At 36.4% G+C, this 16992-nt stretch overlaps 4 protein-coding genes across 4 annotated transcripts; 2 read left to right on the forward strand and 2 right to left on the reverse strand.

Annotated features, from left to right (window-relative positions):
- Positions 1–1284: 1284 nt before the first annotated feature.
- On the reverse strand, positions 1285–4014 carry LOC109149446 (ribosome production factor 2 homolog). The gene is made up of 6 exons (XM_019297222.1): positions 3823–4014; positions 3463–3666; positions 2643–2888; positions 2311–2553; positions 2158–2223; positions 1285–1731 (listed from the first exon to the last, which is right to left on the reverse strand). The coding sequence occupies exons 1-6, from the start codon at positions 3889–3891 to the stop codon at positions 1609–1611; spliced, it is 951 nt and encodes a 316-aa protein (XP_019152767.1). The 5' UTR covers positions 3892–4014; the 3' UTR covers positions 1285–1608.
- A 1163-nt stretch (positions 4015–5177) lies between these two features.
- Positions 5178–6797, forward strand: LOC109153082. The gene has a single exon (XM_019300848.1). The coding sequence runs from the start codon at positions 5178–5180 to the stop codon at positions 6795–6797; it is 1620 nt and encodes a 539-aa protein (XP_019156393.1).
- Positions 6798–10991: 4194 nt separating this feature from the next.
- On the reverse strand, positions 10992–12262 carry LOC109153099 (phytosulfokines 5-like). Its single transcript, XM_019300871.1, has 3 exons — positions 12124–12262; positions 11425–11507; positions 10992–11108 (listed from the first exon to the last, which is right to left on the reverse strand). Exons 1-3 carry the CDS (start codon positions 12215–12217, stop codon positions 10992–10994), a joined length of 294 nt encoding a protein of 97 aa, XP_019156416.1. The 5' UTR covers positions 12218–12262.
- A 3236-nt stretch (positions 12263–15498) lies between these two features.
- On the forward strand, positions 15499–16830 carry LOC109151779. Its single transcript, XM_019299455.1, has 2 exons — positions 15499–15684; positions 15727–16830. The coding sequence occupies exon 2, from the start codon at positions 15771–15773 to the stop codon at positions 16689–16691; it is 921 nt and encodes a 306-aa protein (XP_019155000.1). The 5' UTR covers positions 15499–15684; positions 15727–15770; the 3' UTR covers positions 16692–16830.
- Positions 16831–16992: the final 162 nt, after the last annotated feature.

The following is a 16992-nucleotide window of genomic DNA, read 5'->3' on the forward strand; positions in this document are numbered from 1 at the left end:
TGTCCATTTGGTGTTAAATAAATAGACAATTCAGTAATTTTAATATTGGCATCTCTTTACTCATAGACATGTGATCTGCGAAATCCTTTTTTTTTTATGAATTACTCCCAAAATTACTCCTAAAACTGCGAATATAAAATTTGATTTGCAAGGTCCGGGAGTAATTCTGGGTGTAATTCGTACAAGAAAAAGGAATTTCGCACTTCACAAGTTGAAAGTAAAGAGAGATCAATATTGACATTACTGAATTGTCTCTTTATTTAACACCAATTTGACGGAATAACAAATGGAGGACTAAATTGAGCGAAACACAAAAGTCTGGGACGATATTAGGTCACCAAAGTCGTTTAGGACGAAATTGAGAAAAACCACTATAGTCGAGGACGATTTTGGGTATTAACTCATTATTAATACTACCACTACTACAGCTACACCACCACACAACAACAACAACAACCACTCCACCACCACCATCGCAATATCACAACTACCACACCACTTCTTCTTCTTATTATTATTATTATTATTATTATTATTATTAGGAATAATTGTCAAATAGACCATCAAACTTTAGAGCATCCACAATAGTGGATAATGCACAAATTCTAAGAAAAAAAAGAAACCTTGTTGGAGAAGAGGGAGGCAAGAAAGAGAAAATTGGAAAGCATATGCAAGAAAGAGATAATGCAGCGAGCAAGTGGGCAGCGTGCTACTCATGCATGGCAAGAGTGGGCCCAGCTGCACGCGCCAGCGGGGCGCGGCACGCCTCACAATGACATGTTTTTTTTAATCAATTTTTTTTCCTTCCAACGGGGATCAATTATTATGGATGCTCTTACCTAAAAGTGTCAATTAGGCTCATAAATTTTTTAAAATTACAATTAAACTCATCAATATCATATCTTAGTGCAATAAAACCCAAAAATCAATTAGTGACCTGCTATTACAGGTCACTCGGGTTCCGATAGATATTCCAACAAATTCCAGCCACATTTCCGACAACAAATCAACATTAGCCGGAGTTAACCGGAATATTGATACGATACGGTAAACTCCAGCCACATTTCCGGCAACAAATCAGCATTCGTCAGAGTTTAGCCAGAATACGATACGGTAGAATATCAATCATTGATACGATACGCATCTAATATCTCAGGGTTCCAATTCCAGACCTAGTTCAGAATAGCATGTCTTTCCCTATGGCCTATGCAACCCAATCACAGGTAAATTCGTTTATCACAAAGCAGAATCTCCAGAACTAGCAAATGGATTGTTAAAGCAATATGAGCAACCATATAAAGGTATATTCCTTGGAAACAAGTACACCAATATCATATCAGATACAAAATAGACTTAACCCAGAGTACAAAAATGACCATTTGATGCGGGCGTTGCCTCAAACAGTATGTGTATGGATTTAGATGCCATTTAAAATGGAATGTTAAGTAATAAACCCATAAAATATCCATCCGTCATAGCAAAATCAAGAATTAGATTGGTAGAACAGCACAGACACAGATTGGTAAATGCAAAATTAGAATTGCATTGACCTAAAAGAAAAATAGCAAGACCTTCAAAAGGCCACACTACCTACTGGCAAAATAAGAATCATTCAGAATCCATCTTTTGTTTCTTTTCTTCAGGCTGGTCTGTTCCGCCGCTCTTCGTCTTAGCTTCCCTGCGCTCCCTCTTAAGTCCTTTTACTTTGTGAGGCAGTGGCACACTCCCAACCTACACACACACACACACAAGAGGTCAGCAATTAATGACTGGCTTAGTATAGAAGCTGCAGCTTTATCAGCACGAGTAATAGAGGATTCATTAGCAGTTCATAAATTGCATCTGTTATAACTGCACTGCACATTGATATTTCATACTACTGATAAAATCAGAATATAAATCAAAGAGATCATCTCATTATTAGTCACAGGATGCTCCTATTTGGTTTGAAATGACACATAATCTGGACAGTTCTATCTCACAACTCCCAAAGGACAGAATAGCACTTATAAATCATATAATTGATGCGCCTCATCACCCTCTGTCTTAAGAATCAATGTCCAAGAAATAATATAAATACGTAATAGTTCATGGTTCATAGTTCACTACCAATTAATGTAAAGATCATTAAAAGATTAAAATACATCTTTCCCTTACCTTTTGATCAGGAATATAAATCTTCCCAAGTTTTCCTTGAATAGCATCTTTTACAACATTTTTCTCCTGAAAATGGAAACAGGATCAGCAACAACATACAACAGTTTCTGTAGACGTGATACAGACAATTGAAAGGTAACGTCATTGACAAACCTTTTTCTTCGTTTTATCAAGAGCAGTTTTCATAGCCTCTTTCTTTAATCTCTCATCAGGAAGACGATTTCGTCGAACTACCAAATCCATAGATGGGCCAACCTCAACCAACTCTACCTTAGGGACTTTTGTGCCAGATTTTTTTAGCCGTAATGCACAATGAGTTAAGAACACCTTATTTGATGGCAGAGCTGTGCATATATAAACACGATCCAATCCAGCAAGGTTTAAATTTGTCACAACCTGCATAGATGAGATCCCACTTAAGATGACACTTCAAACTCAAGAAGAGGAAAGAAGAACAGGAAGTGAAGAAGAAACCTTATACAAACCTCCCCATGAAATAAATCAAGTAACATTTCTTTCAAATGCTTCAACTCTTCAACATTCTCAAATCCTTCTCCAATGAAGGCGAAGAAAGGTTTTGATCCAATTTTTGGAGCCAATTTTTTATCATAAGAGAAAGCCTCCATGCTTTTGAAGTTCTCCACACCCACCTCAACAAGATCATAGATGTGGTAATCATAAGTTCGTCCAATAACAAGATTGTTAGGTCGCTTCTTTGAGTGAGATCCATACTGCAGAACAATAAAGAATATTGTGGGCATTGAACTCAGGATATAAGACATAAGAAAGGGCACTGAAACCATCTACTTATTTTCTCTCATTTTCAACTCAACAAGAATCTTTCTCTTCATACAAGTTAGAAACACACATTATTGTTGGGATTCAACTTATGCTACTTCAAGAGTAAACACGTATAAAATATGAACAGACTTTTTTTTTCTTCTCCAAATCCAGATATTTACAGCAACTAGATATAAAAAGAGGTAATGATGTTCATTTTGAAGAAGAGTTACCAAGATCAAGTACCTTTAAGTTGATGAACAGTTGAACACACAGTTAACAATTATCATCTTAAAAATGTTCAGAATTTTACACAAACTTCAAATTGAGCTCAAAATAAAAGTTTGTTTATATCTTCTTAACAAAAAAGAATTACACTTGTTATCTAAGCATGTATGTATCCATGCCAGTCAAATAGATACACAAATAAATTCACGCCACTTACCATGTACAGATAAATATTAAACTTGAATTACAAAATAAAAGCAAAAAAAAAAAAAAAATGTTGGAGTGTGTTTCACTTACCACAAAAATGCTGCAATCAGATTTTTGAGAGAAAAACTCCAAGGAAGTTTCGCCGCCACTCTCAAACGGCCTAATATTGTCGTTCTTCCTGCTATACTTAACCGAATTATCCCTCTTCAGATGATAAAGCTCAGTCAATACAGCATTTAATACATGGCTAGTTTTAGTACCGTGAAGTATTAAAGTTTTCTTCCCACCTTCCACCTGCAGATATATACATATATGAATCAAAATAAAATTCTTGAAGCCTAAAATCCATGGCGTCTTAGACACAAACCTCATAAAATCAAAGCCTTTACATACAGAACTTGATCGCGCACAATAGAACAAAATTTTACTCCGCAAAAGAATCAAACTTACCAGTTTAGGGGCACGTTTTTCAAGCTCTCGCCTGATTCTTCCTTTCTTTGGGGTCTTTATCTTCATCATTATTAGCCGAAAATTTGCAAACAAGTAGAAAAAGAGACTGGGGGATGAAAGCCGGACTCTCAGTGAGCTAGGCGCCGGGTGAATGACTTGTACGATGAGGAGGGTTTAGGGTTTTTTCCTCAACGAAAGGAGTTTTGTCTTTTGAGAATTGAGATAAATAAAAGATGTGCTTCTGGGCCAATAATTATGTTAATGGGCCCAGCCCAAATCCACTGGGATTGAATGTTACGCTCCTGTCCATGAGCTTTTGTTATTATTCTTCCAAAGGCTGAACCCCAACCCTAAGGGTCCCCACACTCCGGCCCAGCCCGACAGAGCATTTGGGAGGTTAGACCAGTGACCACACTCCGGCCCAGCCCGACAGAGCATTTGGGAGGTTAGACCAGTGCTCACTGCGCATAAGGAGCCCCCCTCACTGCCGCTGGTGGGATCGAGCCCCCCTCACTGCCGCTGGTGAGACTCGATCCCTGGTCATACTTCCAAAGTTTCACCTCTATGACCAGTTGAGCTACCCATGCGGGCTAGTTGTTATTATTCAACGGTATATATTGAGAAAACTTTGATTGAGATAATATTAAAAAATTAAATTTATAACATTTAAGTACAAAAGTTAGAGTATGTTTTCTGTTCAAAAGTTAAAAACTTTGTATGGCGTTATGCGCGTAATGTACTTCCAGTCCGTGAGAATTTCAAGACACGCCATGTCTGGGTTAGTGGTGGTTGTCCTTTTTGTTCATCAGATTGCGAAACTATAGAGCATGTTCTCCGTCTGTGCCCGTTGGCTCAACAAGTCTAGGGAATCAATAATATCCTTGCTAATGGTACGTTATCTGATCTTCTAAATTCTTCCATGCAATCCCCGTTCACTTTGGCGACTGTAAGACCTTTTGCTTGCATGTGGTTTCTTTGGATTGCAAGAAATGATTTGGTGTGGCGTAATATTGCTCTGTCAATTGCTACTTTGAAGAGACAAGTGGATGTGGCCAGCCAAACGTGGCTTGAGGCTTATGTCAAGGCAGGAAGCATGATAAATCCTTTACAGGTAACTGACTCTTGGTTACTATTAGAGTATAGTTTGGACAGCTGGAATGGCAGTTAGTTTAGTTGCAAAATAGCAGTTAGAAGTTAGTTAGTTTGTTTTACTGTTTCATTGCTTCTCTTTTGTTTCTCTGCAAAGTCTCTGTAATCCTTGATCTCATTCATACTTTCACATCAATACACAGAGCTCTTCTTCTTTCTTCTCTTCCTAATTTCATGATATGGTATCAGAGCTTCAATAAGCTTCAATGGCGTGGAATGGTGCGGGGAATAGACCTAATGCCGCAAACTCAACGGCTCTGGGAGCAGCTCCTCCGACACCAAGTGCACCACCTAGTTTAGCTCCAACAAATTCCGGCGTCACAGGAGCGATTTTCGATCCAAATGATACCGCCAGTCCGTTCTTCTTGCATCCGAACGAGAATCCCTCCTTAATCTTAGTCTCCACTCCTCTCGATGGCCGGAACTATCACCCTTGGGCCAGGGCGATGGAGATGTCTCTTCTCTCCAAGAATAAGCTAGGGTTCGTGGATGGAACCATCGCAGTACCGAATGTTGGGGAAGTTAAGTACCCCTATTGGAAAAGATGCAACAATATGGTTGCAACATGGATCATGCGATCCGTTTCTCCTGAGATTGCTCAGACTATCCTTTGGATTGGCACTGCGGAAAGAATATGGAAAACCTTGAAGGCAAGGTTCAGCGAGGCAGATATTTTTAGGATTTCTGATCTCCATGCTGAAATTCATCAAATAAGGCAGGGAGATCTGACAGTGAGTGCTTACTTTGCTAAGCTAAAGGTTCTATGGGATGAGCTCCAAGTAATAAGGCCTTTACCTACCTGCAAGTGTGAGAGGAGATGTGACTGTGGTCTGTTACAGACTCTTGAACAACAATTGGAGAGTGATAATCTTTCAGTTTTCTTGAGAGGGCTCAATGATACATATGCTTCGGTTCAATCCCAAATCATGATGGCCAAGCCCCTCCCTACTGTTGATGAAGCTTTTATGATGGTTCAACAGCAAGAAAGGAGGTTCAATAATTCAGGAATGAATGTGCAGACTCAAGAAGCATGTAGCATTATGTTCACTCAAGGCAGTAATGGCAATTTAGTAGCAAGAAAGTTTCCCAATAACAATAACAATAGAAGGCCCATATGTTCCTATTGTGGATATACTGGACACACAGCAGAGAAGTGCTATAAGAAAAATGGTTACCCCCCATGCTGGAAACCAAGAAGCAAGAATGCTGGATCTGTCAACCAGACACAGATCATTTCTGCTGAGCAAACCTTCAATGAAGGCACTGGACCTGTTACTTTGAGCCAAGAAGAATACAAATTGCTAAGACAGGTCTTACAGAGAGATAGTGTAACTCACAACTCCTCACCCTTGAGTGAGATCAGTGGAATGGCACCACAGGCAAATTTGATTGCTGCAAACTTTGCCCCAAATCCACATATTGAAGGTAAACATACTAAACACTCTTTTGATAGCAAGGCCAATTGGATATTAGATAGTGGAGCTACTCACCATGTTGTGTGCTATCATAATCTATTGACAAATGCTAGAAGAGTCCAAGGTATGTTTGTGGAGTTGCCAAATGGTGATAAGGTTGATATTACACACATAGGGTCCATATATGCTGGCAAATTGACCCTGCAAAATGTGTTTTGTGTCCCTGCATTTCATTATAACCTGATTTCTGTCAGTGAGTTGATTAGAAATTCCAAATGCAAATTGCTGTTACATTCTGACACTTGCATAATACAGGATCAGGATTGTGGGAAGATGATTGGATTGGCTAGCTTGAAGAAAGGATTGTATCATCTTGAAAGACCTCAGATTTCTACTTATGCTAGCCTATAACAAATTAGAGTTAATGTCTGTAACTCTAGCAGTAATTGGCATGCTAGACTAGGGCATTGTTCATATGAAAAGTTGAAACAGTTATCCCTATTGGATGAAAACTTGAGAGTGAATAAAACTGATGTTTGCAATATATGTCATCTGGCTAAACAAAAAAGACTACCATTCCACAATAGCACCACTGTATCTAATGACTGTTTTGAGCTAATACACATTGATATTTGGGGGCCATATCACACACATACTATCTATGGACATAGATTCTTCTTAACTATTGTGGATGATTTTAGCAGGGCCACATGGGTGTATTTGATGAGAAGCAAAGATGAAGTCAGGACACTGATAAAAAATTGTTGTGCTTTCACCTTAACACAATTTGAGAAGAAGGTCAAATGTGTTAAAACAGACAATGGAAAAGAGTTCAAAATGGACAGTTTCTTTCAAGACAGAGGAATAATTCATCAGTCAACATGTACTTACACACCACAACAAAATGGTGTAGTGGAAAGGAAGCATGGTCATATCTTGGCAGTTGCAAGAGCTTTGAAATTTCAATCAGGATTGTCTGATGGTTTCTGGGGTGATTGTATCTTACATGCTGTCTATATCATTAATAAGCTCCCATCCACAGTCTTACAAGGGCAGACTCCTCACCAAATCCTATTTAGAAAGGCACCTCAATACTCTCATTTGAGGGTCTTTGGGTGCTTAGCCTATGCCATGATACACAAGGGTCATCAAAGGAAGTTTTCACCTAGAGCCAGGAAGTGTTTGTTCCTTGGGTTCCCTAATGGAGTAAAGGGATATAAGCTATATGATCTGAGCTCTAGGGAGGTATTCATATCAAGGGATGTTGTTTTTTATGAGCACATGTTCCCTTGCAGAATAGAGGGGGATCAGTCACACAAACAGGACTTACATCAGTCCCTTATTTTACCAAGTTACAATAATGTTATGGAAGATATCATCCTTCAGAAAGAGAATCCAAGAGAGGAAGCTAGAGATGTTGACAGTCCTATGCTTTCAGACACTCTAGCATCAAGTTCTACTCAGGATCATTCTATCAGAATGCAATCTCAACAAGAACAGATCCCAGTGGAGCCTAGAAGGTCCAGCAGACTGGTAACAAGACCTGCATATCTTGAGGACTATGACTACAGCCTACCTGTTGCTAGGACTTCTCCTCATGTCCTTGCAGCTGTCCTGTCCTATGACAATTTGTCTCCCAGTTTTAAGGCTTTTGCTACTAACATTCTCCACATTCAAGAGCCCAAATGCTACAATGAAGCTATTAAACATGAATGTTGGAGGGCTGCTATGCAGTCAGAAATAGAGGCTCTACAGGCCAACAATACATGGGAACTGACTACCCTTCCACAATCTAAGTAGCCAATTGGGTGTAGATGGGTTTACAAGGTCAAGCACAAAGCTGATGGGACAATTGAAAGGTGCAAGGCTAGGCTGGTTGCAAAAGGGTATACTCAAACTTGTGGAATAGACTATGTTGATACCTTTAGTCCAGTAGCCAAGGTAACAACTATCAGGACTCTCCTCACTATAGCAGTTGCAAAGGGATGGCAATTACATCAGCTTGATGTTAATAATGCTTTTTTACATGGAGATCTCCAAGAAGAAGTCTATATGAATCTTCCCCCAGGGTTCACAGCTGCACAACCAGGCCTAGTTTGTAGATTAAGGAGATCTCTTTATGGTCTAAAGCAAACAAGCAGGCAATGGAATGCAAGATTGACTACTGAATTGTCAAACATGGGTTTCAAGCAAGCTACCTGTGATAATTCCTTATTCACTAAGGGTTCAGGTGATACTTTTGTAGCTCTCTTAGTCTATGTTGATGACATAGTGTTGGCTAGCAGGGACAGGCAACAGATACAACAAATAAAAGATCACTTGCATTCAGTTTTTCAGATCAAGGATTTGGGAAATCTAAGATTTTTCTTGGGGCTGGAGGTTGCTAGATGTCAGAAGGGTATCTCTGTGACACAAAGGAAATATGCCTTGGATCTTCTACATGATACAGGATTTCTTGGGAGCAAGCCTGTAAGATGCCCCATGATTCAGGCACATAGATTATCAAAAACTGATGGCTCAGCTCTAAAAGACAACACTGTGTACAGAAGATTGATAGGGAAACTTCTTTATTTGACTATCACCAGGCCTGACATTAGCTTTGCTGTCCAACAATTATCTCAATTCTTGGATTCTCCCACTACCATCCACATGCAGGCAGCTCATAGGATATTAAGATACATCAAAGGCAGCCCTGGGCAAGGATTGTTTTTTCCTGCAAATTCCAATTTAAAGCTAAGGGGCTTTGCTGATTCAGATTGGGCCTCATGTCCTGATACTAGAAAGTCTGTAACTGGATTTTGCATGTTCCTAGGAGATGCCTTGATATCCTGGAAATCTAAGAAACAAAGCACAGTTTCAAGATCATATTCTGAAGCTGAGTATAGGGCAATTGCCCTGGCAGCATGTGAATTGCAATGGCTAATCTACCTGCTTGAGGTTCTTGAAGTCAAGATGACTGATGCAGCTGTGTTGTTTTCAGATAGTAAATCTGCCATTGCCATAGCAGAGAACCCCGTGTTTCATGAGAGAACCAAACATATAGAGATTGACTGCCACTTGATAAGGGAGAAAGTCCAGAAATGAATCATCAAACTGCTACATGTCTCTACTGAGAACCAAACAGCAGACATTCTGACCAAACCCCTTCAGCCAATGGTGTTTCACAATCTGGTTTCCAAGCTGGGGCTTCATTCCATGTACACTCCAGCTTGAGGGGGGGGGGGGGGGTATTAGAGTATAGTTTGGACAGCTGGAATGGCAGTTAGTTTAGTTGCAAAATAGCAGTTAGAAGTTAGTTAGTTTGTTTTACTGTTTCATTGCTTCTCTTTTGTTTCTCTGCAAAGTCTCTGTAATCCTTGATCTCATTCATACTTTCACATCAATACACAGAGCTCTTCTTCTTTCTTCTCTTCCTAATTTCATGATACCACCACCTTGCAATTTACTGAAATGCAACTTTGACGCAGCCATTTTTGGAGATGGTGTGGGGGTAGGTGTGATTGTCCGGGGTCACAATGGCAAGTTTGTAGCGGCGCATAATTCTCGTATTGTTTATGATCGTGATCCACTAATGGCGGAATCTATGGCAGCCAAGGAAGCTCTAGCTTGGTTGAAGGCTGCAAGTTTCAATAATTTAATTTTAGAATCAGACTCTCTCTTATTTTTTGTAATCGTTTTAATTCTAGTGTATTAGATCTCTCTCGTGTTGGTTTGATTGTGGAGCAATGTCGTAGCATTGCAAATGACATAGGGAACGTGTCCGTTCACCATGTCAAAAGGTCATCGAACCATGTCGCTCATGTGTTAGCACGGGTAACAGGTTCTTCCTCTGTCATAGGTTCGTGGTTTGCTATGCCACCTTCATTTATCTCTCAGTTGGTTATTGTTTAATGAAATCTGTTTCTTCCTTTAAAAAAAAAGTACAAATATTATGATTCATTCACTTTCTTCGCAGTTAAGACTTTAGATCAGAGTGAATTCAACATAATATACAAAAGAGATCCGTTCACTTTTAGTCTCATCAAATTGTCACGTTTAATCTTATGACTTTATTAATATTGTCACATTTGATCCTTTATTACAAGTTTTATCTAACTAGACTTTAATTTATGAGACAATTTGATAACCTAACAATTTAATCTTTTATTCTTACACAAAAAATGCTCATAAATGACATAATAAAGATATAATATAGAAAAGAAATCATTTTAAAAAAAAGTCCAACGTATTCTTTTAATTCCCAAGTATTGTTGTTCTTTGTAGTTACAACTCACAAGTCTTTGGGACACAAATATCATATTTTGTCCACAAAAATTAAATAAAAAAACCTTTCAAATGATAAAGTAACCCAAAAAGAGTTAAAAGTATCACTTAATTAATTAAAGAAATAGCCGAGTTTACACTCTACATAAATATATATACATAAAGATCGATATAGCGATACATATGCACATATGCATCATTATATATACTTTCCAATCACTTGTTTTTAAGTGGGGTTACATATTTAATATCACATTCTCTAGCTTGCTATATTGTCATAATATGTATTGTAAAAATATAAAATAAAAAAATAAAAAAATTAATTAAAACATTTAATATAATTTAGCGGTTAGGTTTGCGACCTTGCTTGTAAATGTAGTCTAAATGAGCCTCTAAAACCATTCTTCTACTGAGGCAGTCTTTGTCATTATCCTCGCATGATTCTTCCAAACTCATCAGCTACAAAATAATTTCATGTATATGTTGATTAGAGAGTTTCATATGTAATATCAAAATTTTTTATAATACTATATGAATGGATTATATGCATATGAAATTGTACCATATATATATATATATATATATATATATATATATATATATATATATATATATATATATATATATATATATATATATATATATATATATATATATATATATATATATATATATAGCGTAACACATTTATGACACTTGCTATAATATAATTGATATCAATAGTTTAATGTAAAAAAAAAAAAAAAAAAAAAAAGATGTGTTAATTCCTACTTACGGCGGAGAAGTCTTCTTGTGACTTTAGAGAAGGTCTTTCCTGAGTTGCTCGAATAACTTGTATCTTCTGTTCATCTGAGAACACTGGTAGTGTAGATCGTGTAAAATATTCTATTAATAAATGAATTAATCCAATTCATAAATAAATTCAAATAAAATAAAATATCTTAATTAATGAGTTCAATAAACAAAAACCCAAAGGAAAAAGAGAAGTATTTGCTTTCTAATTTCTCAATTCTTCAAGCATGCACCTTTAATTTCTAAGTAATTATTAATGTTGAGCTGTGATTATATTAATTGTTAATATCTCTTTCAGAAATTTGTTGCAAGCTAATTAAGTGTGGACGTTGCGACTTAACTATATATAATTATTATAATTTATGAATAGTAGTTCATATGCATTAAGTTAATGTCATTAACTATTGTTATATATATGTTTTTTTTTTTTTGTATTTTAATGAAATAATTTATTGTTTTTAATTTAATAATTCATTCACACTTTGAGTAATTATTATGTTGAATAATGAAACTATTGATTCGTTCTTTAGTAAAAGAGGAATAGCATATACAATTCAAAATTTAATTTAATTTATGAATTATTATCATTTCCTAACATTTCAAAAATCAATTGTATACCGTGTTAGATTTTTATTTATTTTTTTTTTTGTTTTATATTAGAAACAAAAAAAATTGAAAATACCTTGAATTGTTGGCTGGAGACGGGCGCCCGTGCATCTGGAAAGGAATAGTAAAATTACAAGGGAACTAAAGAAGAATATGACAATTTGTTTCATTTTTCTTCTTTTATTTCTTTTGTGATGATCTAATGATCTTCACTTGACTTGTTCTCTCTCACACCTTTTTCTTCTCTCTCTCCATTGTTATTTATATAGTAGAGATCAGAGAAGGCATAACTAACGAAAGGAACGAATGGTTTACAAAATAGCATATATTTTTGGAACAAAAGAAACGAATGGACAAAACAACATGTATTTTTTGTTCTAATTTTAAATACAAGGTAACCATTTCAAATAAACTAGGGTCTACGACTGTATTGTAACAAAATTAATAATACTAAAAAAATAAACAAACAAAAAAATAGGGCCTACAAAAGTGTTGAACTTGCAGGAGAAAAAACATCAAAAATTTTCATCTTAGTTTTCAAACTCAAGCTTTGATTTTTAAATTTGAAAACTCCCAAAAAAAATTACAGATGTAATTGCGCCATTTAAACAATGAGTACTCACACAGTCAGACATATCATTTTACATAATATATACTATTCTGAATTACGGAAAAAAGTGTAAAATGAAATGACTTTGAAACTTCTCTAAATTAAACTACTATGGATGGAGGTTAGTCACTCGTAACTGTTATTACGTATTTTTTAAAAAATATTTTTAAATTATAATAAAATCTGACCCACACAAGCTTTGTAATAGTAGAATAGCACAGTGCTGCGTGTTGTGTTTTTATGTACTTCCTCGCCATCAACTCTTCAATTCCCTTTCACTCTGTTGTTGTTTATAATGCATTTTCAAATAAGACAAGAAATGTCATTATATAAATATTTAAGTAATGCTGTGTTTTGTCTCATTTTCCTGTTTCCCAATATTTAATTCCATGCCTACTTGCCCTACTTGTAGGTTCATGGAAAAATCCCAATGAATCCAAATTGAATATGAAATTGTGTGTGTAAATATATGATTATTTATTTATTTAGTCAAGTACACCATTTACATTAGAGCATCAAATTGGAATGAATTTTTGGACAGATGGGGTGAAATTTGTAGTAAGTTTTTTCTCATGTAAATACTACATTTTCAAGAGATCCAATTTCTGCTGCACCCATCTCACACTAGCTAAGCGCGTAAATATATATATATATATATATATATATATATATATATATATAAACAAATTTTTCCTCGTGACCTTTTTCTTCTTATCTTTCCCTCTTTATTATACTTGGCACTGAAAAAATCGGCAAAAAATTCTAACTCTTGGTGATGTTCTTAACATATTGCACATATATTAAAGGCTAATCTATTCTCCAATGATTAATATTTTCTTAATCTCTAGATAACAGAACTATATATTAAAGGCTAATCTCTAGATAACAGAACTATATTATTTACAAGAATAATGTTTATTTCCTGCATCATTTCACCATATAGTTGTAATAAGCCATAAGCCTGCACATTAATGGTTATATGTAGCCGATTACTAAATATGTGCTCCATCTCAACTAAAAGTTTAAGCTGATAGTTGGATTGCACATTAATAGTTATATACTCAACAATTGTTAACTTGTGCCTAACAATTCCATAGAAAAACTGGGCTTTGGATGGTTAATCAATGAGATACCAAATTTAAACCTAAGTGAACGAATCAGTTGAAAGGAAGCATCAGTTACATATATGAATAGAAAGGAAGAATGATAAATGATTGAATTAATTTGGCACTTCCAACTGGCAGTTGCAGTGAGGCATCATGGTTTCCAGATTCAGGCAACTATCCCAAACCAACTTTTCTACCACCATTTCTTAATTCAAAAAACAACCTCACATACATAACATCATCAATATATGACTTGTTTGTCCACTTTTGATCCTATGTGGGACTCTTCCATGTGGGATATCACATCACTCTTTAATTCTAAATCATGTTTGGATGAGAATGGACACAAGAACTGGGCAGGGAAACCCATCAAGTCTCCATCTCTAAACTTCTCAACTTCGAAATTATTTAATGTTCCCAACTACAATTGCTGCCTGGCCAGCACAAGTGATAATTGTGAAATTCAACACCAAAAATATGAGATAACTTCTAACAATATCAGGCGGATCTGTATTCACACTACGAAATTAGACATCAGTCACATTCCGTGACCTTTCAAGTATAATAATATAATGAAATAGTTGTGTTTCTATATGATTCTTTTATATTAACCAGTTATTAAAACAAACATAATTAGTAGTACTCGATCTTGTTGGCATATCAATATGCAATCGAATTTAGGAAAATGTTTACCTATACAATTGCCACTCACAATTAGTCACATTGCTAAGAGAGTCTCTTTGTGTGTGGTAAATATACGTATGTGTAGCATGGTCCTAGAATTTAAGACACACATTGTTGAATGCAAATAATGCTTTCCTACATTAAATATTTAAGATAATCGGAGATTCGAACCATGACCTTTGTCATGAGGTTGACTCTGATACCAAATTGAAGTATGTGTTGTATTTTAACTAAAAGACTAAGCTGATAGTTAAATTGCACATTTATATTTATATATTATATGCTCAACCGTCAATACTGCTATTTTGTCAGTTTAGGGTCATATTGAAGTTTTTTTTTTTTTTTTAAATTAAAATTATGAGACATAATTATATTATTTATTACCCAAATAAAGTCTTGAGTTTTAGGTATTGTAACCTACTCTCACCAACAAGAGACTACACTACCAATATTACTTATTCAATCTTCTTTTTCTCACATGATCATTAAAGGAGGCTTTCAAACCACCTTTTTTTTAACCTTTCCATTCCACCTGACACTATTAAGTCTTAAGCATAGATTAACTCTCCTAATTAAGTGTCATTAACCAACACTTAAAAAAAATTACTACTTTAATACATTTTCAGAATCAGATTAGGTCAAACTAGGACAGCATGTAGCACTAATCCCATCTGTTAGTTTCTGCATTTGTTTTTTAAATATATACTATTGTATATGAACTGTGACTGAAAAGTCAGTATAAATAATTTATTTAAAAATTAACAGTGAATTCTTCTTCTTATCATCTGACTGTTTAATTTATATGTAAATATTTTTTTTGGATATACCTAAGATTTTCATTGTCGGACACAATGATTAATTTCATCCCTGAATTGTAGGCACCTCTTTTGGGTGGGACAGCTGACTTAGTTTTGAGATTTAAGGTTGCTCTATACGCAAAGCTAAGGATTAAATTTTTGACTTTTGGTTAATGATGGATGTATATGTAAATATTAGGATTGAGATTTGTTTTTGTTAAGGTGAAGGAATTATATTTAATGCCTGTAAGCTGTTTTTATAACAATTTTTTTTCGGTTACACACTCCAACAAGGCTCCGAGGAAGAAAAACTGTTCCCAGAAGAAAGGCACCTGAATTGACTCCTGTCTTGTCTTCCTCAACCTTCAAACTTGTGATTTTCTTGCTACAACAGCAAGGGATAAGAACCATATTATAGCCATATTCCTTGGCTTCAATTCCTTCAAGCTAATTCCTCTTATTGTTCTTCTTCAATTCAATTCCCTCTGGACTATTCGAAAATCGGGTTTTTTGGTGATAATAAAACATGAGAAGTATTGGGCGTTGTTACAGTGAACATGCCATCAAAGTAGCAGATTCATACTGTTCAGGGCCGTCAGATCTTTCTCCTGATGACTTGGTTCCTTCGATCCAGACCGCTGTTTCTTCCCGGTACGAGGTAAAACTCTCGACAGAGAAGAGATTCTTGATTAAGATCACATGGGGCAGCCTAGCAAGCCGGGGGTTTTCGATCAGTATTTCCGACTGGCCGTGTTCGTCTTCGTCTTTCAAGAATTCCGGGAAGATAGAGAAGATCAAAGGGTCAAAAGCCATCGAATCGTGCAGCTCGAGAAGTGAAGTTTTCTGGGATTTGTCGAATGCTACGTATGATGCCGGGCCTGAACCAGTCAAAGGGTTTTACATCCTGGTACTGATCAACTCAGAAATAGCCCTGTTTCACGGAGACAAGGACGAGGAATCAAACGCCAAGAGATGCTGCGATTCTGACGCGAAGGTGGCGAAACAATCGTTGATTTCACGGTGCGAGTATTTCTCTGCAGGGAGGTGTGTTTTCTCGGGCAGGGCACGGTTCGGCGAGGGAGGGACGAGCCATGATATTACGATCAGGTGCGCGAGAGAAGGGAAGGGATTGAAGAACTGGGCGCTGTGGGTGGGTGTTGATGATAAGAGGGATGTGATTCAGGTGAAGAGGTTGCAGTGGAACTTCCGAGGAAACCAGACAATTTTCTTGGACGGATTGTTGGTGGACATGATGTGGGATGTTCATGGGTGGTTGTTCGACGAGACATCAGACGGTGGCGGCGGGGGTGCGGTGTTCATGTTTAGGACTAGAAGGGGACTGGACAGCAGGTTGTGGTTAGAGGAGAAGAATTTGGAGCAGAAAGAAGAGGAAAATGTTGGGTTCTCTTTGTTGATTATTGCAGCTCGTAAGAATCCTGATGACTAGTTTCTTTCTTGTGTTTCCACCTGTTTTTTTCTCCAAAAAAAATATAATGGAGTTTGGTGGGTGCAGGGTTGAGATTGTCCATGATCCATGTTTTCTTTTATGGATTGATATTTACTAAGAAAAAATTGGTTTGTTAATTCCTTCTGCAGTTCTGCTCCTTTAGAATCAGTAAAAAACATTAAGCATCATCATCATCATCAAAAAAATATAAATTATTCCCCTTCCCTCTTGTGGTTGGTATCTAGCTAGGATGTTATGATGTGCCCGTCCCGGCTCCGTCATTAGTGCGGGTTGTGCCAAT

The sequence above is a fragment of the Ipomoea nil genome, unplaced genomic scaffold, assembly GCF_001879475.1.
Source record: "Ipomoea nil cultivar Tokyo-kokei standard unplaced genomic scaffold, Asagao_1.1 scaffold0268, whole genome shotgun sequence".
Taxonomy (NCBI): domain Eukaryota; kingdom Viridiplantae; phylum Streptophyta; class Magnoliopsida; order Solanales; family Convolvulaceae; genus Ipomoea; species Ipomoea nil.

What these genes read in the sequence shown, in the direction of transcription:
- LOC109153099 (XM_019300871.1), bottom strand. Translation starts at nt 12,217, where the DNA reads ATGAAACAAATTGTCATATTCTTCTTTAGTTCCCTTGTAATTTTACTA. An exon ending in TCTCCAGCCAACAATTCAAG is followed by an intron (nt 11,508 to 12,123) that starts GTATTTTCAATT and finishes CTACACTACCAG; the next exon opens with TGTTCTCAGATGAACAGAAG. An exon ending in CACAAGAAGACTTCTCCGCC is followed by an intron (nt 11,109 to 11,424) that starts GTAAGTAGGAAT and finishes ATTATTTTGTAG; the next exon opens with CTGATGAGTTTGGAAGAATC.
- LOC109149446 (XM_019297222.1), bottom strand. Translation starts at nt 3,891, where the DNA reads ATGATGAAGATAAAGACCCCAAAGAAAGGAAGAATCAGGCGAGAGCTT. An exon ending in TTGATTTATTTCATGGGGAG is followed by an intron (nt 2,554 to 2,642) that starts GTTTGTATAAGG and finishes TCATCTATGCAG; the next exon opens with GTTGTGACAAATTTAAACCT. An exon ending in TTGATAAAACGAAGAAAAAG is followed by an intron (nt 2,224 to 2,310) that starts GTTTGTCAATGA and finishes TTCCATTTTCAG; the next exon opens with GAGAAAAATGTTGTAAAAGA.
- LOC109153082 (XM_019300848.1), top strand. Translation starts at nt 5,178, where the DNA reads ATGGCGTGGAATGGTGCGGGGAATAGACCTAATGCCGCAAACTCAACG.
- LOC109151779 (XM_019299455.1), top strand. Translation starts at nt 15,771, where the DNA reads ATGAGAAGTATTGGGCGTTGTTACAGTGAACATGCCATCAAAGTAGCA.